Raw genomic sequence first — 21,536 nt, forward strand, 5'->3', positions numbered from 1 at the left:
ACTCTGCAATGGTCTCGAAGGCATCTTACCACGCCTCTATCGTGCAGATGACCCTACCATTCCCTATGTCGCTTCATGTAGAATGTTATTGATCGCTTCAATACGATGCAGGGCGCTTTTCATCAAGTGACACAACATTTGCAGTCGAAATAGCTACATGGGGTTGGTTGTGTTTCCATCGCAAAGTTCATGATTGCCTTGCCAGAGAAATAGCTACCTTTATTGCAATCTCATGTGAAGGGAGACATTTATGTTCTACATCATTCTCCGTTGCGAAAATCCTCCCTGAAGTTCCAGGCCTCAGCCGTATTGCAGGATGAAAGCGTGACAACTGACGAAAGGCCTGTGCTGTCCACGGCAGCCCCTGGCGCTTAGCACATATCATATCTACTTGTTGCTTATCACGCTTCTCCTATAATTCCTAATTTATTACGTGGATGGAGGACAGCCCGGGATTTTAGCCAGATGTGTGAGATTGAAACTACCTTAGTCTCTCGGGCGTTGAAAGGTCATTGGCTGATCCACCGTTGTTTCAGGAAGAATGAAACTTCGCACTTCAATATCTCGGGCATCCTTCATTTGATGTTGTTATTGGTACGCCGGCGAAATACCTGAGTTTTGCTGGTCCGTGGTTCGACCTTGGGCGATTTGACTCCAATTCTGTGACAGCTTCCGAGACTGCAATCAAATCAAGCATTCTCTGCGATAGGTACTTCATGGCATCCAGGGCTGATTGCGGTGTGCGCCGATGCACTGACATCGCTCAGCGCGTCCCTTCCCCCGACGAAGCTGGTCCGATGGACAGTATCCAGCTCGCGCTACATATATTACTCGGTTGATCGTCTCTTGTCCCGAGGCGGCGCTAGATGAAGTCTCCCTTGGATAAATATCTGATGGCGCCGTCAAATCTACAGTTAATCTATAGTCTGACACTAGCCAGCCCACAATCAACGATATCAACCAGAGGCAATCTGTGCCTGTTGCTCCACAATGGTTAATTATTAGACACTAGAGTGAACCGTGTCTCGCATCTCCCTTTATTATCAGACTTGAAGCCACTCGCGCTGTCGTTGCTGGCACTGCTTCTCACCCGCCGTTGCTCACGACCACTGTATAGGCCTTCTGGAAGGCTGTCCACTCGTTTAATTAATTATTAATTATATATTTTTTATTCTTTTTCAATTTCGAGACTGTGTCGTTCGTCCATTCTCTAGACTCACGTTCACTCTTTCCATTTATCCTTATACCCGCCCTATACTTCCTTCTTCTTGCAGCCGGCCAGCAAAATGGCTCGAGGCATCTTAGGGAGGTCGCGCGCACCAGAGGCGATAGAGATCATTTCGAACCCGGGTTTGAAGTATTCCGACGCAATACCACGGACAGATCTGAGAGATGTCAAGAGCGTGGCCAACAACAGCCGCCCTGTAAACCGCGCCGTTGCGCAATGGAACTTTCAGCGCCCTAGGACAGCAGATGGACGTCAGCCGATCAAGAAGGGGCAAGGTGTCAATCCCGGTTTCGACTTTCAGATCGCCATACCTCCTGCGGAAGCAGTGCCTTTACCCAAGAGCCCTGATGACGATATAAATGCGAACATGATTGGCATAGCCTTAGGTAGCCCTCGCATGGCAGAACCGCAGCGTATACTCCCGCAAATGCAAGAACAGCCGCCCGTTTCGACTTCGGCGAGCCCCGAACAAGTCTCTCCCCAAACGAAAACCCTCAAGCGCAAACCGAGCAAATGGAGGAAGATTGGTGGATTGTTCAAGGCCAAGAATGCATTTCCAGCTACGGCCAATCAGCCATTCTATCAGCTTCGCTGTGCCGAGGAGTGGCCTCTACAGGAATCCACCCATTCAGTTGACTACAAACACCAACAGGAGGCTGCAAAATCGGAACCTGAGAACGCTACGCCTCAAAATCTTCCAAATTTAGAGAAATGGCCGTGTCTTGAGGGAAAGGATGAATCCAAATCCTGCGTTCAAAGCAGCTCGGAGACGGTTCCTCAAGAGTCAGTCAAGAATATTGACCTTGCATCTGGTACAAAGCTTCGCACTGCAGGACCTTTTCTGCAAATCGACATTCCTGATGTCCAGCTAGAAAGGTATAGCGTCATGTTTGGTGGTGTTTTGAATCAAAACACGCCCTCGTTGTTGAAGAGGCGGAGTAAGACATTGGAGGATGTGAGGATCCCAAAGCCAGATGTATGTATTCTGATTTGCTGTGCAACCATGTTTCTTCGACTGAAGCCGTGATTAGGCATCCATACCACCACCGGACTTTCAGTCACCTCGACGACGGGCGACATCGCCGCAGCCACGACTTCCCAGCTTCAATCTGTTCCCCACTCAAGCGCCTGTCAGTAAGGCGTCGAGGGTTCTGGGCTCTCAGAATATTCCAAGAGGCCCCAGCCCTTTGCATCGAAGCCAAACATCGCTCTCTGGAATAGGCCGACAGACACCTACAAATGATCCAAATCACGACCTACTGGTGGTGCAGAGTCCATCCATCAAGTCCCCAATGTTGCATCAAACCAAGGACTCCGTATCATCGACAGTGTCAATGGATTCAACCGAGGAACAGCGCCTTCTGCAGAAACTCAAACAGACGAAAATCTACGTGGACAAAGAGCAGGAGCCTGAATGGGAAATTATCAACAAGAAGCCGACAAGCAAGGGCCTAAGTCCACGTCCTAGCCCTATCCAGAACCCAACTCCCAGCCCAAGGCAGAGAACACCACCCTTGGCCCTAAAGATCAACACCCAAGTCTTGCCATCCACGACGTCCAGCATAAGCTCCGCCCCATCCCCCCACCTCTCACCCATCAACTCCGCCGCGCGCGACAAGCCCGAGCGCAACAGATCTCCCGTGGAAACTCTGTCCGCAGTCTTCCCCTTCTCGGCCACACGCATGCCCCTCAGCGACGATACCGAGGACATCGAAGCGAAGGAGGCCATGGACCCCATCCCTAAGGTTGAAGTCTCCATCGCGAGATCCGTCTCCGTCTCGCGAGGAAAGAAGCAGGTCATCGTACCCATCAGGCCAAGGGCGGGGAGACTGAATCCTAACGAGAGGCTCGTTGTCCGACAGGCGAAGACCCCACAGGTACGGGACGCGCAGCACGGCCACCGGCATGGAATTTCACAGGACGTGCGCATCGAAACTATCTAGTCCCCTGCAGGAGAATTCCGTCATTCTATTCCTTTGCTCGTGTCTCGGCACAAGCAGCTCATGTCTTTTTCTTCTTTGTTCTTGGTAACGATTTATCGTTTATTTACGTCCATTCAGCTTCTGCATTGCAGAGAGGCTCGATCTCTCGGCTACAGCCATTGTTTGCGTCGGCGGTGTTACGGCGATCTTTTCTTGTGGGCATGTTACCTGCGGGCAGTACAGGTGATAGGAAGGAACGCGGGCGTGAAGTATCTTAGGTATACTCTTTAAAATTTCACATATTACGAGTCAACGTTTTCATTTTAGGTTTTTTTCTCGCATCTATCATCTCGTCTATAATCTAGCAAAACAGTGCTATATTACCTCCCTGGCTCGTCCCGATACCACCGTGAGTAGTTATGCCTTCTCAGGATAATTCGACGACTCAGGTACACTCTGCGTCTCAGGCTTCAACTCTACCTCCACGTTCGATACCACCCACTGCATCCCCGGGTAGGTATCGCTGATAACCTTGACATTCACGCCCTTCCCGGTGGCAGTGGTATACTGCGCCAGGAAATCCTGCGGGAACTTGACAAGCGACCGCACGGTGAGCGCGCCATTCCGATAATTACTCCTGCCGGAGGGATTCTGGCTGGAGCCAGAGCCGGAGCCGGAATTCGAACTCTGGTTCTTGTTATTCGCTGACCAGGACACGCGCTTCAGAGCAAGCAGCTCGCCGTCCTTGCCGTCTGCGGAGGCGCTGCAAACAATTAGGAAGTATCCCTCTGTTTGGGGCTTGGGGAAGCGAGGCGCGTAGACTCTGTGTTCGGCGTTTGTGGGCGGGTTGCGACGGCTCAGAGATACCGTAATACCGGTTGAGGAGACGTTCGCGACGGATACAGAGACTTGCGGTAGATACGAGGCGGCTTTGGTGAATTCTGCGGGAAGTTGGAGTTTGCGAGCAAGACCGGAGACGGAGGCTGTGGGAAGGGACGAGAGGGCAACGAGGGAGCCGGGGAGACCCTGCAGCTTGCTTGTGGGCTCGATGCCAGGAAGAATTGACAGCGCGTTGTCCTCGGGCCACCTTGCGGACTTGATGCTTTGGAGCAGGCTCACGAGCGTCTCGCAGGCGCGGACATACCCCAATTCAGCCATGATGTCGATAGAGGCTTGGATAATACGGATGCCTTGGTCCAGGACGGACGTCTGGTCACCGACGTAATCAGAAATGGGAAGATCGATTCGCGACATATACGCCTGCAGAAGTAGGAATGCCTTGACGTGTGGATCCCACAGTGGCAGGTCTCCCATGGACTCAACCGACAAGGGCAGATTGCGAGCTAACTCGGCGTTAATGAGATCTTCGTTGTGTCTGACAGGCAGCTCGTCGAATTCTGTGGCGGAACACAACCAGCTAAACACATCATGGAACGTGGGGTTAGGTTTCGCATGCGACATCAGATACCGGACAGTCTTGTGCGAGAGATAATAGTAACTCATGATCTTGCCAAACGGTGTTGAGTCGACCTCCCCAGTTGCCGAGTCAAACACAACACAAGATGACTCCGCCAGCTCGCCAAGGGACTTGTCGACTAAATCAATCATGAAGTCTTGAGCTATTGCCTGAGCAGCCATCGTATTATGTTCCTCCGCTGAAATCTCGAGCCCATAGTACGAAGGATTCTTGTGCAGTCTGCGAAAGAAAAATGTCCATGTCAAGTAGTCCAGAGCGTCTTGCTTTGTTGCGATTGTGCCGGCGGAAATTTCGGCGCCCAAATGATTGTCCAGAACCTTGTGCAGAGTAGACTCCACTGGAAAGCCAGTGTGCAGGAAATGCTTATAGAAAGCTTTCTTTGACTCTTGGGTAAAGATGCGTGCAATACCCGACGAATCGAACTGCGGACGTCCAGCACGGCCCAGCATTTGCAGAACGTCGGTCAAGTCCATGTCTTTGTAACCTTCAATTTTCGCGTCGAAGTACTGCGTGCCTTTGACCACCACAAGATGTGCCGGAAGGTTGACACCCCATGCGAGGGTACTTGTGGCCACGAGGATCTGAATTTTGTTGTTCGCGAAAAGTTCCTCCGCCAGTTGTCGGTCAGACTCCACTAAACCGGCATGGTGCAAGCCGATACCAAAGCTGAGTGCCTCGCGGAGCGCTTCGTCTTTGACTCTCGCGAGATTGAGTTGCAGATCCTCCTCCGACATACGCACAAAGCGACGCGGATTGTCTTCCATGCCGCAGTAGTTTATCAGGTCTTTCGCAGTCAGTCGAGTTTGTCTTCGCGATGCAACAAAGACGATCACAGGCTTCTCCGGAGAGTGGTTCTTGATTGCAAGGAACGTAGGACGATTCATAGACTGCATAAGCGGGCAGAAGCCACGCTGCTCAGGGAATCCATCAATGTAGATCTCCAAGGGTACTGGACGCACAGAGTGTCGAAAATTGAAGAGTCCCTCTTTGACGCCCAACCAGTTGGCCAGGTCAGTGGCGTTCGCGCAAGCCGTAGACATGCCCATCAGCCGAACAGAACCCTTGGATTGCGATGCAATATAGTTCATACGGGACACGATGATCTCAAGAATGGGGCCTCGATCACCGCCTAGCAGGTGAATTTCGTCGATGATGACCAAACTCACTTTCCGCACATAATCTCTGGTCTGCCAACTACGAGAAATACCGTCCCATTTCTCCGGAGTTGTGATGATGATATCCGCGTCCCGGATGGTTCTCGTATCAGGAGTGTTGTCACCTGTCAATTCCACCAACTTCAGACCCATCGGTGCGGCGAGGCGCTTGCCCCAATCCATGACTCGCTCGCGGACGAGAGCTTTCATCGGCGCAATATACACTACCTTTGAGCCTGGTTTCTCCCTGAAAGCCCACCACATTGCCAGCTCACAGGCCACCGTCTTTCCACTTCCAGTTGGGGAACCGAGGAGAACATTGGCTGAAGTGTGGTACAGCAGATGGAAAATCTGTGTCTGCATTGGGTTGAAGAACTGGAACCGTTGACCGTAAAGTTCTTCCAGTATGGGGTTGTTAAGGGCAGAGATAGGTAGGGGCTGCAAATTAAGGAGATCCGTATACACGCTTTCCGTGTCTGGACGGATCAGATGCTGGAATGAGACGGGTGTCACTGTCTCGGCACCCAACCATCGATCAGAAATTGCACGAACGTAGATCTGGCTCGGTAAAGGGTCTGAGAGCGGAATAGTGAAGTTGAGCTCATGTTCATCATGCAACTTTTTCCGACTGAGAATGAAGTATTCATGGTGATAGATTTCCGAAGTTTCCGAGTTCTCGACCCAAATCCAGTATGCTTCCGAGGCTCCATGATGCCTGTCGTTCCAAGAGAACTCGGGATACAGGCTGAGCCGAATTCGCAAGACGTCCCGATTTAGAGGAGCAATCTCAGCCTCCACGCTGAGAGTAGGGAAATTGTCCAGTAATTTGGACAGCGTCTTTCCCATGCGCTGGTTATGGACAAGCTGGCCGATTTCGGCAACGTCCATTTCCCTCATCGACTCCAGTGATGAAGTAGGCAACTTCTCATCTAGATTCTTGAGGATTGGTTGGGGGAGATCGAACTGATGGAATGGGTGATCGAAAGGCCAGATCTGCTTCTCAATAGACTTGCAGAGTGACAGAAGCACCTGGCATTGATAGCCCCACCGGCGGTTTAACGCAATCATAAAGAGAGCACGGCAGATACGAGCGGCATTCTGCGCTACGTAGCCCATATCGGAAACCAGTGCAAAGTCCTCGAGCTTTGCGCGGGAGATGTACGACTGCAGAAGAATATTAGTCTTCGCGTGAGGAGAATCGTTGCCACCTTCGACTTCGGTCTGTATAGCTTCGTCACGAAGCCGGTCTAGCTCTTTCGACTCGTTCTCCCGAGCTTGGATATTATCAAATTCGCCACTCATACTGATCATCCGCAGGACATCTGCCTCACCAGCCCGAGGGCGCATCATCTCGTTGAAGATCTCAATACTTGTTTGCAAAACGTAATACTGACTCGCAATGCGACCAACGTCCTTTGCCCGCAGTTCCTCAGTTTTCTCATTAAATATAATCATCTGACTCTTTTGCAAGACGCGCGCAGCCTGAATGATCAGTTGGCGCCGCCGCTGCACCAGCATGGGGTCATCGCGTATCTCAGCAAAATCGATGCCGTAATTGCGCGGCTCGCGCAGCATGCGGACAAAGAGATATGAGTAACCAAGCCATTGCACACCCTCGGAAACAGAGGTGACCGTTCCAAGAGAGATCTCGGCGTTCAGGTTGTCCACAAGTCGACTGGAGAACCGAGATTCAATCGGTTGCTGCGCGGTCACTGCAGACAGGTAGTGATGCAGTTTATCGTGTGTGGTACAGATGAAGCCGATACCCGTATCCTGGAATTGAGGACGTCCAGCACGTCCAAAGATCTGCAGGACGTCAAGGATACCCAAGTCAACGAATTTACCTTCCTGTGGATTATACAGCTGCGTGCCTTTGATAACGACTGCAGCGGCGGGAAGGTTAACACCCCAGGCAAGAGTCGCAGTACAGCAAAGCACCTTGATCAAGCCCTCGGAGAACATACGCTCCATCAGGTTGCGGTCACTTCGAGTCATTCCAGCATGGTGTGTACCAAATCCGCTCGCGAACAAGTCCCTCAGCTCACGCGCCCGCGCATGTTTCATATCTCTGAGGGCATTGGAGTAGTTCTCGTGTTCATGGCAGCTGAAAAGGTCTTCGCAGCCATTCTCGACAGCCATTTGCCGCAGCATTCGAGCGGTTAGAACAGTGTCTTTCCTTGAATGCACAAAGACCATGACTTGATGCCCTCGTTCGAGCATCTCACGCACTTTCTCAAATGCGACGATGTCCAGATTTTCGCGGGATTGTTTCGAGCCTGGCTTTCCTTTCACACCAATGAAATGCTGTTCGAGAGGAACAGGTCTAAATGACGCATCAAAAAAGAACAGTCCAGCCATCTTGTTCACTTTCAGGAACTCGGCTACGTCGACATAGTTCGGCAGAGTAGCGGAAAGGCCAACTATACGAATGAGCGACTGGGTACTTTCAACCTGTCGTTGCGTCCGCGCAACTAGAGATTCTATGACGGCACCACGTTCATCGTGAAGCATGTGGACTTCATCGATGATCAAGAGGCGCACTTTCTGCACCAGCTCCGTGTCTCCTGTGCTCTTCCGGGTGACGACATCCCACTTTTCGGGAGTCGTGACGATAATCTGCGTTTCAACAATCTCGCGCTTCGTAAGCTGCATATCCCCAGTCAATTCTCTGACCCGAATACCAAGCCATGCAAGTCGTTTCCCGAGTTTCTCTGTGACCTCCGCGGCCAAGGCCTTCATCGGCGCCACATAGACAATCTTGAAGTCGTCCACCTGTACCGCAAACTCTATAGCATCCGGCTGTTCAATAGGGTTCGGCACTGTATTCTTGCCAATCGTATTAAGGATCGTCAGCATGGCAGCGTCGGTTTTACCAGCACCAGTTGGTGCACAAATAAGCATGTTTTCACTGGTTTTGTAAGCCACATCATAGAGCAGACTCTGCATTCGATTCAGAGTCTTGTAGCCCTTGAAGGTCCCCCGACACAGACCATCCAGTGACTTAATCTCAACCAACTTCTGCGACGACGCCAGCGTGCCGACCCTCGATGCCGGGATCTCAAACTCGGTATACCGCTGCTCGTCAATCTGCCTGCTACCTACAGGGAGCCCGTATCTCTTCCCACCCAGCGCAAGCGTATTTCTGGAATCGTGAGTCTTGAAGACATGCGGGTACCTGGGTTCAGATCTCGCCTGCGCAGGTAACAACGGCGCATGCTTATGCTCAAAGTCCTGCTGCCGCAACGCCTGTTCCCGTTCGGCCCTCGTTTGTAACTTTCCCGTCATGAGACCGTCCGTCTGGGCTTCCGTCTTTGAGGTCGTAGACGCAAGGATCTCCGCTCGGTGTCCGATCAATTCAATAACGAAGTCCAGATCGTCGAACCCAACGATTTCGGCCAGCGACATCTGCAGCTCGTCATCTCCGCTGTCGGTGGCTAGCGAAGCAGTGATCTGCTGGGCTAGCTCTTGCGCACTCATTCCGGGTTTCTGGAGGGTGATGGCCTGGCATCTCTGCTCCAGCCATGCTTGGTCGTAGAGAGAGGTTGATGGCGCCGGAGGGAGAGGTACGCCGTTGATGTCGTCTAGGTCATCGTTGGTTTCGTCATCGGAGCTGATAATATCCCAGATATCGTCTACGGTCCCTGGTGAAGAGTATTCATCGTCAAGGTCCAAATCTAAATCGCTTCCGTAGCTGAGCTGTTCGGTGGCGGGGTCCTTTGGGAGCTTCAACGCTGCAATCGCCTCGCGCATTGCTGTGAGCTGGGAGAGCCACTGCTCTGTAGGTCCTGTTCCGTCCATTTTGACTGGAATGTGAGGTCTAAATCTTCTATAAAAATAAAGTATTATCAGAACGGAAGAGGGTATACTCTGTAAGTCAAAGCAGAAACCTCCGGTGCTGAGATTGAGAACTAGTGTCATAGCGCTGGCCTCAGATTAAGCCGCAAACCGCGATGGGCTTGGGTGTCGGCCTGGGGCATCCACAACCATCTGAGTGCGAAATTAGGAAAACATTGGTCACTGCATGAACATCCACAAAGAACCAGTCTACTAAATGAATCCGTCTACAGGCAGAATAGTAAAGCGTGCAAAGGGAGTTGATCTCTTCAATGAGTTCTATACAAAAGCCAGTCCAGACAGCTAGGTTTCACACGTTCTTTGCATTTGGGCCCCAGGAAAGTCGCATGGATCCAAACCATGCCTCCTGGGATAACCTCTAGTCATCCCTTGCCAATTGAATGGCAGAAGGCTTTTTGTACCTGGCTAGCGCCTCACATTCCAAGAAATATAATACTCCAACTTTGCTAGACACTGGCCACCCTCTTTAAGGTACAAACAGCCAAGGGAGTCCTCAACATGCTGGAATAATCCAGAGAGCTTTGAGCAGAACTTATCACAGGCAGGACAAATGTAATCGCCGGCTGTATCAATATACTTGCGACTCTGGTAGCACTGACGAGCCAGACGGTTAATATCATCAATGTCTGTTCCGGAGGGACAGCTGCCTGACTCGAGATGGATCAACATGCCAGAGAAAGTCTTGAAGGACTGGTGGCACCCGTAGCATTGCAAATTCCTAGCCTGGTGGCGCTGCTGATGCTGCAGGTCAAGAATAGTCAGCGACATCTGTAGATAACGTTATGGACGTCAACTTGCCATTCGCAGGTTGTTCTCGTTGTCAAAGTATTTGCCGCAAATGCCACACAGATTGTGATAGTCGATGCGATGAGCCTTTAGTTCCAAAGCGGTATCAAATCGAGGTCGAGAAGAGCATAGGGTACAGATGTGGCTGTGGACTGGGGAGTCAAACAGATGCTGATTCTTTGCAGTCGTAGAAACGAAAACCCTCCTGCACGTTTCGCACCATTCATGGCGACTGGTGTATCGACAATGATCATACAGTGCCTTTTCGGTTTCAAACCACCTATCGCAAAGGAGGCATTTATAGTCTTCGCCGTCGTAGTAGAGATGGGGTCCTAGCGACATTTTACTGTGCCAGAGACTGGGATTGAGTAAATTTCAGAAGATCAATGCTCTCTCTGAGCCGGGCTTAATTAGGTAGAACCTAGCGCGTTGTCAGTGGACTGTTCTAGTGAATGGATCGAGGGAACAGACATTTAACTACTCCTTGTTGAAGTTAGGCGCCAGCAAACAGAAGTACCAGTTGCCCTGCATTGCAAACGAAGGACAAAGGATCCTTCAATGTATCAGGTACATAAAGTCCATGACACCTTAGGATGAGGGGTTAGTATAAAGCAATTTATTACTGCTCACCCTCTGCTCCCATGACATTATATAGTCCACCTAACAAGCATTAGCCAAGATATACCGCAACCAAGCGGAAAGTCGACTGAGCGTTTGAGAGAGGCCAAGCACTTCAAATACTGGCGGAAGAATTTCACGAGCCTAGGCTCATAATTGTCTGTCTCATAATCACAAATTTGCATGGAGTAAGGCTCTAATGCTCATTCTATATTCTGCACATTTGACAAGTAGACATAGCAAGCTAAGACATACTACAGGGTGGGAGAATGGGGAGGAAGAAAGAGTGTCGCGCGAGTCCATTCTCAGGCCAACTCGCCCTATCTTCAATATATACATGTAGAGGCACGATAAATGGCGATATGTACCCATACTCAAATATGATCCATACATCATGAAGGAAATGTCGAAACTCCTGGAAGGTATATTTGACGAACAGCTTTTGATATCCAGTTTGCAAACCATATACAAACACAGTCTCTGAGTCACAACGAAGGGACCGAAAACATATTGCGTACAATCATAGTCAAGTAAATGAACGGACAACGAAATGGGGTATATGCGTGAGAGAATCTACCAGGAATATGGATTCCCATAAACATTCTGGTAGCACTGGTAAATATCTGGACAGAACACTGGATCCTTTCCAAATATGATGTGCCAGGAATATTCCATGATCCAGGCAGTGAGCTCGTCCGGCAAGTTGTTCGTGAGAACCCAATTGTAGTACCGTTGATAATCACTGAGAGGGCGCTTCAAGACTTGCGCTTTGGACACAGCGAATTGCGAGCAGCACGGTGCGCCAACAACTTCGGGTATGTTGGTGTTGTTGTGCAACTCCTCCCACGCCCGGGCATAGACTCTACTGTTCTCCTTTCCTGGCCGAGGCGGATCGTCTAACGGACGGATTTCGTCGGGACAGCCGGGATTTCCCTGACAGCGAAGGTTGACGAAGCCGCTCTTCTGGACATATTCGGTCTGGAGTGTTCGAACCGATTCCACATTGCTATAATCCAGCGTATCCGTGTGCCAACCCGCCTCCCAGCCGTCTTTGTGGCTGTGGAGGAAGACCATTGTGGACGGAAGATCATGGTAATGATCGACAATGTATTGAAGGTAGGCAAGACTCTCGCGGCCTTTGTTCTTCGGGGTGTGTCGAGCCGCGTTCACGTCATCAACGGTGTAGATGAAATTGCGCCATCTGGATTGAGTCAGCCTGAGCTCACCGCGCAAGGCCTTGCCCATAAACAACTCACTCATTCAAATCAGTGCTCACCCATGACGTATCCTCCCGGCTCAATCTGGCCATCACGATCACACGGTCATTGGGAACGATAATAGGAGTGATCTCGTAGGTTTGTTTGATTGGAAGAGATTGCTCTACTGCCGGGGCCGGTGTCTGAGGTTTTTCTTTTTCAGGTTTGCTGGCGGGAGTAGCGACAGGCTCCGCAGCGCCGCCCCATACCACGTTGCTGAACTGCCAGGAGGACGGTACGTGCGAACCATCCTGAAGGGAATCTAGATGGCGCTTGATCAGGACGAAGGCGAGGATTAGGAGGGCGGCTAACCCGACACGGTAGGAAAGTCTCATCGCATAATATCTGTCGTAATTGCGCTCTGGAACTATAATGCAGGAGAAAGATCAAGGTAGTGGATGCGGTATCGGGAGCAAAGAACTTCGCGTAGGAAGGCAGAAAGGGATGGAGGGATGAATAAGACGCCCTAAGCTCCCAGGGCAGCTCAACAATGGGCAAATCGAAAACTAAAAAAAAAAAACTAAACTAGAAGTAGCAAGACAATGAAGGCATAAGAATAAACGAACTTGTCAGTCCTCACAGGAATGGCGAGACGCCGAAATTTAGTTGACACCGGTGTACCGGCTAGATAGACCCAGACTATAACTATTATAAGCACCTTTGTTGATCCCATCGGATTGGTGGGTTTCGGCGGTGAATTGGCGGCGATCTACAGGGGCCGAGAAGATACGATGACACGGCCCAATCTGTAACAACTTCGCACGGTGGCTTTTTCATTAATTAATCTCAATCTCTCTTGAAACCTTAAGCCGACAGGGGCGGCAAGAATTCATCATCAGCATGCAGAGCCTGAGGCAGGCATCAATAAGATGCTTATTATTGCTGTTTCTTCGGGGACTGTTTCTCACGTTGTGGAAGATGCTTCCGACTCGTCTACACAAATGTTGTTTGTGATGAAGGTGCTGAAACGATTCCGATTATGTAATTTCCTTACTGTACCTAATCTCGGGGGTAAATGCCGATCCTTCAACAGACTTGGTATGGTCTAATTCGTTCCACTTCTCGCTATCGCCTGGGTCCAACCTTGATGGTCACCGCGTCCGCCAGCATCCGGCCCTCCGCCAGGGCCTTCGGGTCCACGATCCAGGGTCCAGGGTGCAGGTTCGTTGCTCTGATTCTCGGAGACATTGGACTGAACATTGACATTTTGACATTGCTGATGTCACCCGTCAAGGAGCATAGACCAAGAGAGGATAATGCCATGTCACACTGTCTGGCCTTGAAGAAACCACCCCCCCCCGGTCTCTGATAAGTTAGCCACATCCGATGAGGTTGTGTCTCGACATTATTGGGGTACCATAACCAGGTTTGCCTGTTGCAGTGTCTCACAGGCTGAAATGGTGGTTGCCTCTCTGTAAATTCTCAAAGGGTAGACTCCTCCAGGGAACGTCAAGGCACGGTGTGGAGGTGTTTTTAGTGATTTAGTCACCATGAGTTGAGGTTTATCTCAATTTCGACACTTTTCTTACCCCACAGGTATAAGAATGACAGTCCGTATGGCGCATTCCAAGAGCAACTGGGGAGCGGAGCATCGATCTTGCAATGACAACGTTTGCTATGACTGGCATAGTGCCGGCCGGGCAACTTGTAGTACTCTTTAAAGAGTGTACTGTACTACGTACAAAGGGAACATGTGCTCCTGAATGAATCAGCCGGCTAGTCTGTCACAGGTGCTCTACGGGATGTCTCCTGTTCTAGCCATATGAGCTTTCTCCTGTGGATCCCGTACATACGGAACTGCATACTAAGTTTAGGTTGAACTGATATTGATCCTATCAGAATAGCTATTCCACAAGCACTTATAATACTGAGCACAATGTTTTTAGGAGGTGATTGAACAAGTGAGTAGCATTTCGCAGGGCATGATACATTCGATTCGTCTAAGGTATCTTAAATAATCATCAAAGGTCAAAATCGTCATGGGCACATCATATCCGATCAACGTCATCCTGCGCAGCGAAATTGTTCCAACAGACCTCCCACCAGAAATAAAGGACGCATCTATCAAGTATCGTCAAGCTAAAACCGACCGCCCACTGAGTAAAATATCAACGGAACCTAAGAAACCCAAAGAAAACATCAGGACAACGCCATGCCAAAACACAAATGCACAAAGACGCTATGGCAAATGCATGAACAACCAGGAAAGATGAACAGCGACGAAGTCATCGACAAAGCATCAGCAGCACCTCCCCCCCTTCTTCTTCGTGATCTCCATCAACTCGTCAGCCTCGTCACCAGTACTGCTCGGCGGAAACCCAAGCCAACTCCTGCGCTTATCACCATGACCCAATCGGAAACTGCCGTTCCCATCGATATTCCCCAGAGACGAAACAACCCCGTCAATGCCGGGCGTCGTTCCCTGTGACAAGCTATTCGCCGCTTCCCGCTTATTCCGCTGCTCGACTAGCTTCCGGGTGATCACACGAAACACCTCCTCGATGCCCTCCCCATCCTTGGCACTAATCTCATGGCAGCAGTCCCAGCCGATATCCTGTCCCCAGAACCCGCTACTGCGCTTGCTATCGGGGCTCTGTAGTGCAGTAGACGACGGACCGAGCCCCAAGCCCATCCCCGCCGTCGGCGGCGGCGTCGACGCCCGCGATGGGTACAGCTGCTCAGCGACATATGCAATCGTCCGCTCAAACGGCACCCTGCGGCGGGACGGATCAAGCGTAACGATATCCGACTTGGTCCCGACAACATGGATCACGATCGGGTCATCGTCCGCTAGATGCTTCTTCAGCTCCAGCAACCACCCGGTCATCTCCTCGAAACTCTGCTCGTCTGTGATATCATAGCAAAGCAGACACGCGTTCGCGCCGCGGTAGTACAGCCGCGAGATACTCCGAAACCGCTCCTGGCCGGCCGTGTCCCAGATCTGGAGTCGGACGATGGTATCGGAGGTGGTGTCGAGGACGCGCTTGGTGATGAATGAGGCGCCAACGGTGGACGTGATGGTCGCGGGGTTGAAGGCGTTCTTCACATAGCGCTGGACGAGAGAGGTTTTGCCGACTCCTGGGTGGCAGGTAGACAACAGTTAGCGACATGGCACTAGTTAGACCTCAACAAAGAAGGCCCCTCACCCTGGGAGCCCAGCACAACTATCTTAGCCTCGAGGGAGGAGCTCATGGCGGGGTAGACGCGATAGCGGGGCGGACGGAGAGCGTCTTTTGCATGATCCGGCCCAGAAGATCCTCGAAGGGGGGAAATTGTCCGCGATGGCACGGACTGAAACTAGAGCTGTAAAGATGGTTCTAGACCCGGGTGTAATGAGATAAGGGTCTAGCAGACGGATATAATCTGCACGAAAAGATTCTGGACTCTTACCCGGTCGGACGGGGATTCGGAGAGGGGGGAGGATGATGAAAAGGGGGAAAGAAAATAAGGAGTGGGACGAAAAGGATGAAAACAAGGCTATTCATAAATACATTCAAGATATTCTAGTCAGAGGCTGAGCCAAGACACATACTGAAAAATTGAAGCAGCTGATCACTTTCATTGAATGTTTATCCCATTTAATGCCCTTAATAGACATGTCCTTTCACCAAAGTTGAGAATCATTTCTTTGTTTTGTTTCAGATCAATGAATCGACCTTGGATGAAGAGAGGATTAACAGGTCAACTCATTCAACTCCTTACATTCTCGATCGGGCTCTGAAACTTGGTTCAGATTCCTAAAGCAACTCAAAGGAAAATAATATAATAACAATAGAATGAAATTTTGATCTATCAGAAGGCAACACTCCCTCCTCTATGACTCGTAGCGGGAATGACTTCCGGGGCTGAGCATCTGACTGAAGAATGTGACTCAACAGGGCTGCCTACTTCCCCTAAGTAGGAATTGTTCGTATATGGTTATTGCCTCGTTATCCCTGATCATTTCATACTATCAGACCATTATTAGATGCTATCCAGCACAGCGGCCTAGGCTACAGAATGAAGTAACCATGGTTAAAGCAAAGATGTCTATCATGACTCTATTGGTATCAAATCCCAGCCAAACCATCTATACAAAGAAAAGAATGCCTCAATAGGTCATAACCTCTAAAACAAATGTCTCTTGCATGAGACTGCAAAGGGGTAGTCGCGCAATCAGGAAAAAATCAACTTAGATCAAGCGGCCAACAACCAGGCCGGACAGCACCATATCCCCAGCGGCTTTCAAACTCGTCCAACTTCAGTCAACGAGGCCAGAGCTCCAGCTCGGCCCATAGAAACGAAAAAAAAATTGGAAAAAGAGACAGGAGACGGCATGTTTCATCAGAGGGTATCCATAAACATTTGTCTTCATTTATAATCTCAGGAGTATGACGAGGCTGGCTCTCACTGGGTCGTCTCCAATCGCTGGGCAGCATTATGCTCAGCGTGAGCCTTCTCGATCTCGTCAAGAGAGTCACCGGAGGCGAAAGCATACTCTGCCGCCTTGGCCTCAATTTCATCGTCGATAAGCTTGGGAAGCTCTCTCGCAGCCTTCACATAGCTAATGTTCTCCACGTAGCCCTTGGTGAAGATCAAATCTATCTCCTCCAGACTGCGATTGGCGGTCTCTGGGTAGAAGAGCCAGATGACGGGAATGAACGAGGCGTTCAGCGCAGCAAATAACAGGTAGGTACCCCAGCCAATGTGCGCAACCATGACAGGAGTGATCATGACAACAGTAAAGTTAAAGAGCCAGTTGCTGCAAGTAGAGACAGCGTTGGCTTTGGCTCTGGTCTTGATGGGAGACAATTCGGCGGGATACAGCCAGGGCAGAGGCAGCCACGCAGCACCGAAGGCGGCCATGTACAGGAAAAGACCGAAAACAGCACCCTTGGAAGTCTGTTCATCGCCAGGAATCAAGCAAGCAAATGTGATAACCATCGAGATAGTCTGAAGGAATGAGCCTCCAAGGAAAAGCTTGCGACGACCAATCTTCTCGATGAAGAACCATGAGAAGGTGGCGAAGAGGGAGTACACAATCATGTTAATGCCTCCGATCAGCAAGGCCATGTCGTTGCTCTGGTGCAGAGACTCCTTCAACAAGACAGGAAGATAGTAAATCACAGCGTTGCAACCGCCGAGCTGCTGGAAGATCTGGGAAGAGGAGCCGATGAGCATACGGCGGAAATGTTGGGTGCGGCCGCCAGTGATAAGATCTCTGAATCTTGTCTTCTGAGCGGAACCAGAACTGTAGCGGTATCAGATGAATTGTCATACAACACAAGAACCGCAGATGCTATAGAAGGGAACACTCACGCTCTGATGGACTCAATGACCGATTGTTTCTGAATCTGGGTTTCATGATCGTGGACCTCGCGGCCTGCCAGCGCAGCAAGGACGTACTCTCCCTCTTGGATGCGATCCTTGGAGATAAGGTAGCGAGGGGAGTCGGGCAGGAAGAACATTCCGATGATAATAATTAGACCAAAGAAGATCTGGAACGCAATGGGGAAACGCCAGACAAGGTCATCGGGGCCATAGTGAGCGCCGAAATCAATCCAGTATGCAATGGCGGTACCAATGGCGATCACACCACCCTCGATACAGATCAAGAGACCACGGTTACTTGTCTTGGAGCACTCGGCTTGGTATGTAGGAATGGTAGAAGTGTTCATTCCGTTTCCGATACCGGTGATGACACGGCCAATAAAGAACTGCAGAAGGGGGATGTGTCCAACAAATGAAGTAACCTGGATGATGACACCGACAATCATAACGATAGCGCCTGAGAAGATCATCCAGCGACGGCCAGTGCGATCACCGAAAAAAAGGGCGAAAATAGCACCCACCAAGCAACCTGCAAATAATAACGTTAGGAGAACTTGCAAACAAGAGCGCGGGAATCAAGATCACTAACCAAGTTCGTATACAGCGGTCACAAGAGCTTGCATAGTAGCATCATCTTTGGTAGCTGTAAAGACCTTGGCAAAAGCATTGTCACTGATGATACCAGACATGACACCCTCTGTCGTCTGTATTAGTGCGGTTCATCTCACAACAATACATCAATAGAGCAAAGGACTTACGGTCATATCCAAAGAGTAGGAAACCCATCGTGGCAATAGTCGATACAGTCAGCGACAGTGGCCTGCCTGACATGCCGGCATATGAGGGCGCCATGATGAGAGGACAGAACGTTCGACAAACGGGTCAGGAACAGGTATGTACAAAGGTACGGGGAACTCCAAAGCGAACAGACAACAAGATTCTAGGAGCTTGTTTGTAGAAAAGAACGAAACAAAAGAAAGAAAGAAAGAAAGAGAGGTTCAAAAACAATGAAAGAGCAACTAACAGGACGCGGAGAAACCGGGGGAAGGGGATATTTGTACTTCTCCAGGAGTCAATAGACAGACAGCTGTGTGCCACCAGGTACACAGCCTGACACTCTCTCACTCTCCCCGAATCAGTACACGCTCCACAACCTACCTACCAACACTCATAGTCGGCGATACCATTGTTCTATGGAGCAAGGGGTACTGAACGCATCAATAATCGCAGGATAAGCATTTTCTTGGGTGCAGCCCACGACCCACTGTGGATTCAGGATGGGCGCCAAGATGACATCACAGGCTCCATCAGAAAAAGGTACCTGCAGAAGAATGGACAAGAGCGACAACAAAACAGATTGGAGCGTCGGACAAGAAAAGAGGGTCTGTCTGAAGCGTTGGCATCTTCATTTGGCACCGCACCCTCGGCACTTGTTATCAGTGACCAGATCACCACACTCTCTTCCTCTTCGCAAGCAAATCTCTGCTGAGAGACGTCCTCCACCAGGGGGGTCCTCCTTCGCTCACACCCTACTCCTGTTAGCTCCTCCCAATTATCGTTCTGTAGAAGAAAATAGGTACGTCCACTGATGGAGTTCCAGTCAAAATTGGGATTAACACGTCAGACATGGGGCGAAAATAAGTAGACTTACCATTTCGTTATTCGGTACTCACCCAGAAAACCAACTCCCATGGGGGTTTTCATGTGCCTGATGAAGTAACTCGTATGAACAACAATCGAACCAACCACAGAAAGAGTCAACGTGGTTGATATAGTTGGGCAACTCATAGATAAATGATAGGTGTCCTTCATTGCTAGGTGTCTTTCATATGCGCATAGTACCGGAGGAGTTCTTTTTCCCCGTACTATCGTCAAGCTGATGGATCATTGTACGCCATCCCGTCATCCCGCGCTCGGCAACCAATGTCGGCCCATATGAAGTGACCGTCTTCCGACCACTTAGTGCCGTGCGAAACCTGCAAGGCAGACGCATACTCTACCGAACAGAACGAATTCGGGGCCAACGACGACCCTCCTAATTATTTTGTCCAATGGTCGCGGTGGGTGAAGTCCGATTGTGATTCGACACCGAAATCTCTGAAAGCAGGGGAACGCATGCAGCCATAAGAACGTCTCTCCACATTGCTCAGTCCTCCTCAGCAGTCTGAATAATCGCGTCTTAAGAACAACCAAACCATTATATGAGCTTGTATGGCTCATTTAATTCCTCCCCTCAATATTCTGCTCTCGCCTGAGGCCACCGCAATATTCGACTCCATATCGATGCCATGTCATCGTTTGCTTGATCCAATCGTAGCGTTTTTCGGCCTCTATCAGACCCATACCCGGTGCATGAGGTTAGAGTGGTTGTGTAGTGCAGACTTCAGATGCAACAGTCCCGTTACTCTCTGAATCACGACGGATGCAAGTTTCTGCTCCTTCGAGGCAGCCTCCTATGTCAACTCCCGTGCGCCATTTTCTCCGCGCTGAAGCCTGAGGGCAATCCTCGAGCGCATGGGATATTACCATCATACGTACGTCAACATGGGAGCTTGAGAAAACTCTTCATAAATGCCAAGCGCCAAGCGCGACAAGAAACAATAAAGAAATATGAAGCTCAGAAGTCGTGTAGCTTGGCCAAACCATGAGTCGGACAAAGGCACTCGGCGCACAGTACTAATTCATGCAATGACAGTTTGCGCCAAGAGGGGCCATGTGGAGGCGATTGAAAATTTGGAACTAATACAGAAATCAGGAGTGGGTGCTGGGCGCCTGAAGAATAGGCCACCAACCAGAAAGTGTCATCTTAAAGATCCTCATCACATTTTACGGCTCTGCCTGATTTTTCATCTAAAGTACGATGGTCAATGAATTATTGTTCCTGCTCGGGCAGTCCTTCTGTTGGCGTCATACCATGTGCAAGGTAGTAGAAAGGTCAGAACCGCTGATTTGGCATGGTGTGTAAAGTGACTACTGTCTACGTAGGTGGCACAATCTTGATTTGTGCTACTATAGGGATAGCGAATAATAAGTACACCAGGAGTGATTTGCGTTAAGATAAGTAAGGCAGGTCCCAGGTACAGGTCTAGTATCCCCAGTAGGGAGGGGGGAAGCCCACCAGCCTTGTTAGACAAACCTCGCTTATTGTCCGTGTCGGTAGACATCTCAGTTTTAGACCTTAGGGTATTCTTACAATGGAATGTAGTGAGATGACAGTGATATCAAGAATAATACCGGGATTACCCTATAGCTTCGGCCAAAAGAATATGGGAAACTCTCTAGCATAGGTAGCTGCCTGTTCACTCTGTATATTCGTATATATCGAAAACAAATGCGCTGGCACAAACTAGTATAAAAACGTCGATGAATGCAGTTTTCTTTGGGAGAATTCCGGGTCTGTAGAAAACATCAACCCGAGCTAGGAAGGTATCAGCAGAAGATCTTTGTCAAGCTCACAACGGACGGCCCGATTGTTAGCCATTGATCCGACTTGCTCACTAGGGGCCGAGCGTTTACAGTCGGCTTTGGCTCCCAAGACTCGGGAATGTTATCACGGAAAGAATGCGAGAATTCAAAGCTTGGAGAAGGCCTCTTAGAGATGGGACAATTATCCAGTAACAACGGTTATCGTGTCATTGTTCACTGCTCACCGACAATACCTTGATCGGAAAAAGGAACCGACTGAAAATCGTACGAGATTGAGACATGTGACAGTAAACGAGACGAGTAGCTGAGTTGTGCTTGTGGGTACGGAGTCCGGGCCGGGCACGACGGGAAATGGGGTGTTGTTATGCCCATGAAAAGTTTACTAAATTTTTATACATCGGCTATTCTTGAGGGAGTCGAAACATCAAGGGACACAAGCAGCAAAAGCTGATGGTAAAGTTCTTGAATCTATATTGCTTGACAGCATCAGGTATTCCACTGATC

General features: G+C 50.0%; 6 protein-coding genes across 6 annotated transcripts; 1 reads left to right on the forward strand and 5 right to left on the reverse strand.

Annotated features, from left to right (window-relative positions):
• Nucleotides 1-536: 536 nt before the first annotated feature.
• Nucleotides 537-3,171, forward strand: AFUA_4G03060 (uncharacterized protein; the record flags this gene model as incomplete). Its single annotated transcript, XM_741399.2, has 3 exons — nucleotides 537-709; nucleotides 768-2,204; nucleotides 2,260-3,171. Exons 2-3 carry the CDS (start codon nucleotides 1,287-1,289, stop codon nucleotides 3,169-3,171), a joined length of 1,830 nt encoding a protein of 609 aa, XP_746492.1. The 5' UTR covers nucleotides 537-709; nucleotides 768-1,286.
• A 396-nt stretch (nucleotides 3,172-3,567) lies between these two features.
• Nucleotides 3,568-9,699, reverse strand: AFUA_4G03070 (RNA helicase SLH1; the record flags this gene model as incomplete). Its single annotated transcript, XM_741400.1, has 1 exon — nucleotides 3,568-9,699. The coding sequence occupies one exon, from the start codon at nucleotides 9,697-9,699 to the stop codon at nucleotides 3,568-3,570; it is 6,132 nt and encodes a 2,043-aa protein (XP_746493.1).
• Nucleotides 9,700-9,708: 9 nt separating this feature from the next.
• AFUA_4G03080 (putative C2H2 finger domain protein) lies at nucleotides 9,709-10,457 on the reverse strand. The gene has a single exon (XM_741401.2). The coding sequence runs from the start codon at nucleotides 10,402-10,404 to the stop codon at nucleotides 10,042-10,044; it is 363 nt and encodes a 120-aa protein (XP_746494.1). The 5' UTR covers nucleotides 10,405-10,457; the 3' UTR covers nucleotides 9,709-10,041.
• An 842-nt stretch (nucleotides 10,458-11,299) lies between these two features.
• On the reverse strand, nucleotides 11,300-13,024 carry AFUA_4G03090 (DUF3431 domain-containing protein). Its single transcript, XM_741402.2, has 2 exons — nucleotides 12,297-13,024; nucleotides 11,300-12,241 (listed from the first exon to the last, which is right to left on the reverse strand). The coding sequence occupies exons 1-2, from the start codon at nucleotides 12,629-12,631 to the stop codon at nucleotides 11,614-11,616; spliced, it is 963 nt and encodes a 320-aa protein (XP_746495.1). The 5' UTR covers nucleotides 12,632-13,024; the 3' UTR covers nucleotides 11,300-11,613.
• Nucleotides 13,025-14,174: 1,150 nt separating this feature from the next.
• Nucleotides 14,175-16,073, reverse strand: AFUA_4G03100 (Rab family GTPase). The gene is made up of 2 exons (XM_741403.2): nucleotides 15,443-16,073; nucleotides 14,175-15,374 (listed from the first exon to the last, which is right to left on the reverse strand). The coding sequence occupies exons 1-2, from the start codon at nucleotides 15,486-15,488 to the stop codon at nucleotides 14,536-14,538; spliced, it is 885 nt and encodes a 294-aa protein (XP_746496.1). The 5' UTR covers nucleotides 15,489-16,073; the 3' UTR covers nucleotides 14,175-14,535.
• A 53-nt stretch (nucleotides 16,074-16,126) lies between these two features.
• AFUA_4G03110 (putative MFS monosaccharide transporter) lies at nucleotides 16,127-20,477 on the reverse strand. Its single transcript, XM_741404.2, has 5 exons — nucleotides 19,258-20,477; nucleotides 18,365-19,191; nucleotides 18,196-18,303; nucleotides 17,595-18,135; nucleotides 16,127-17,526 (listed from the first exon to the last, which is right to left on the reverse strand). Exons 2-5 carry the CDS (start codon nucleotides 18,456-18,458, stop codon nucleotides 16,683-16,685), a joined length of 1,587 nt encoding a protein of 528 aa, XP_746497.1. The 5' UTR covers nucleotides 18,459-19,191; nucleotides 19,258-20,477; the 3' UTR covers nucleotides 16,127-16,682.
• Nucleotides 20,478-21,536: the final 1,059 nt, after the last annotated feature.

The sequence above is a fragment of the Aspergillus fumigatus genome, chromosome 4 (genome assembly GCF_000002655.1).
Source record: "Aspergillus fumigatus Af293 chromosome 4, whole genome shotgun sequence".
In the NCBI taxonomy this organism is placed as follows: domain Eukaryota; kingdom Fungi; phylum Ascomycota; class Eurotiomycetes; order Eurotiales; family Aspergillaceae; genus Aspergillus; species Aspergillus fumigatus.

Excerpts from the sequence above, each read along its gene's own strand:
- AFUA_4G03100 (XM_741403.2), bottom strand. The coding sequence starts at position 15,488 with ATGAGCTCCTCCCTCGAGGCTAAGATAGTTGTGCTGGGCTCCCAGG. Across the intron at positions 15,375-15,442 it reads AGTTGTGCTGGGCTCCCAGG|GAGTCGGCAAAACCTCTCTC; the intron begins GTGAGGGGCCTT and ends CCTGCCACCCAG.
- AFUA_4G03090 (XM_741402.2), bottom strand. The coding sequence starts at position 12,631 with ATGAGACTTTCCTACCGTGTCGGGTTAGCCGCCCTCCTAATCCTCGCC. Across the intron at positions 12,242-12,296 it reads GTGAGCACTGATTTGAATGA|ATGGCGCAATTTCATCTACA; the intron begins GTGAGTTGTTTA and ends GACTCAATCCAG.
- AFUA_4G03110 (XM_741404.2), bottom strand. The coding sequence starts at position 18,458 with ATGGCGCCCTCATATGCCGGCATGTCAGGCAGGCCACTGTCGCTGACT. Across the intron at positions 18,304-18,364 it reads CCTACTCTTTGGATATGACC|AGGGTGTCATGTCTGGTATC; the intron begins GTAAGTCCTTTG and ends TACAGACGACAG. Across the intron at positions 18,136-18,195 it reads GACCGCTGTATACGAACTTG|GTTGCTTGGTGGGTGCTATT; the intron begins GTTAGTGATCTT and ends TATTATTTGCAG.
- AFUA_4G03080 (XM_741401.2), bottom strand. The coding sequence starts at position 10,404 with ATGTCGCTGACTATTCTTGACCTGCAGCATCAGCAGCGCCACCAGGCT.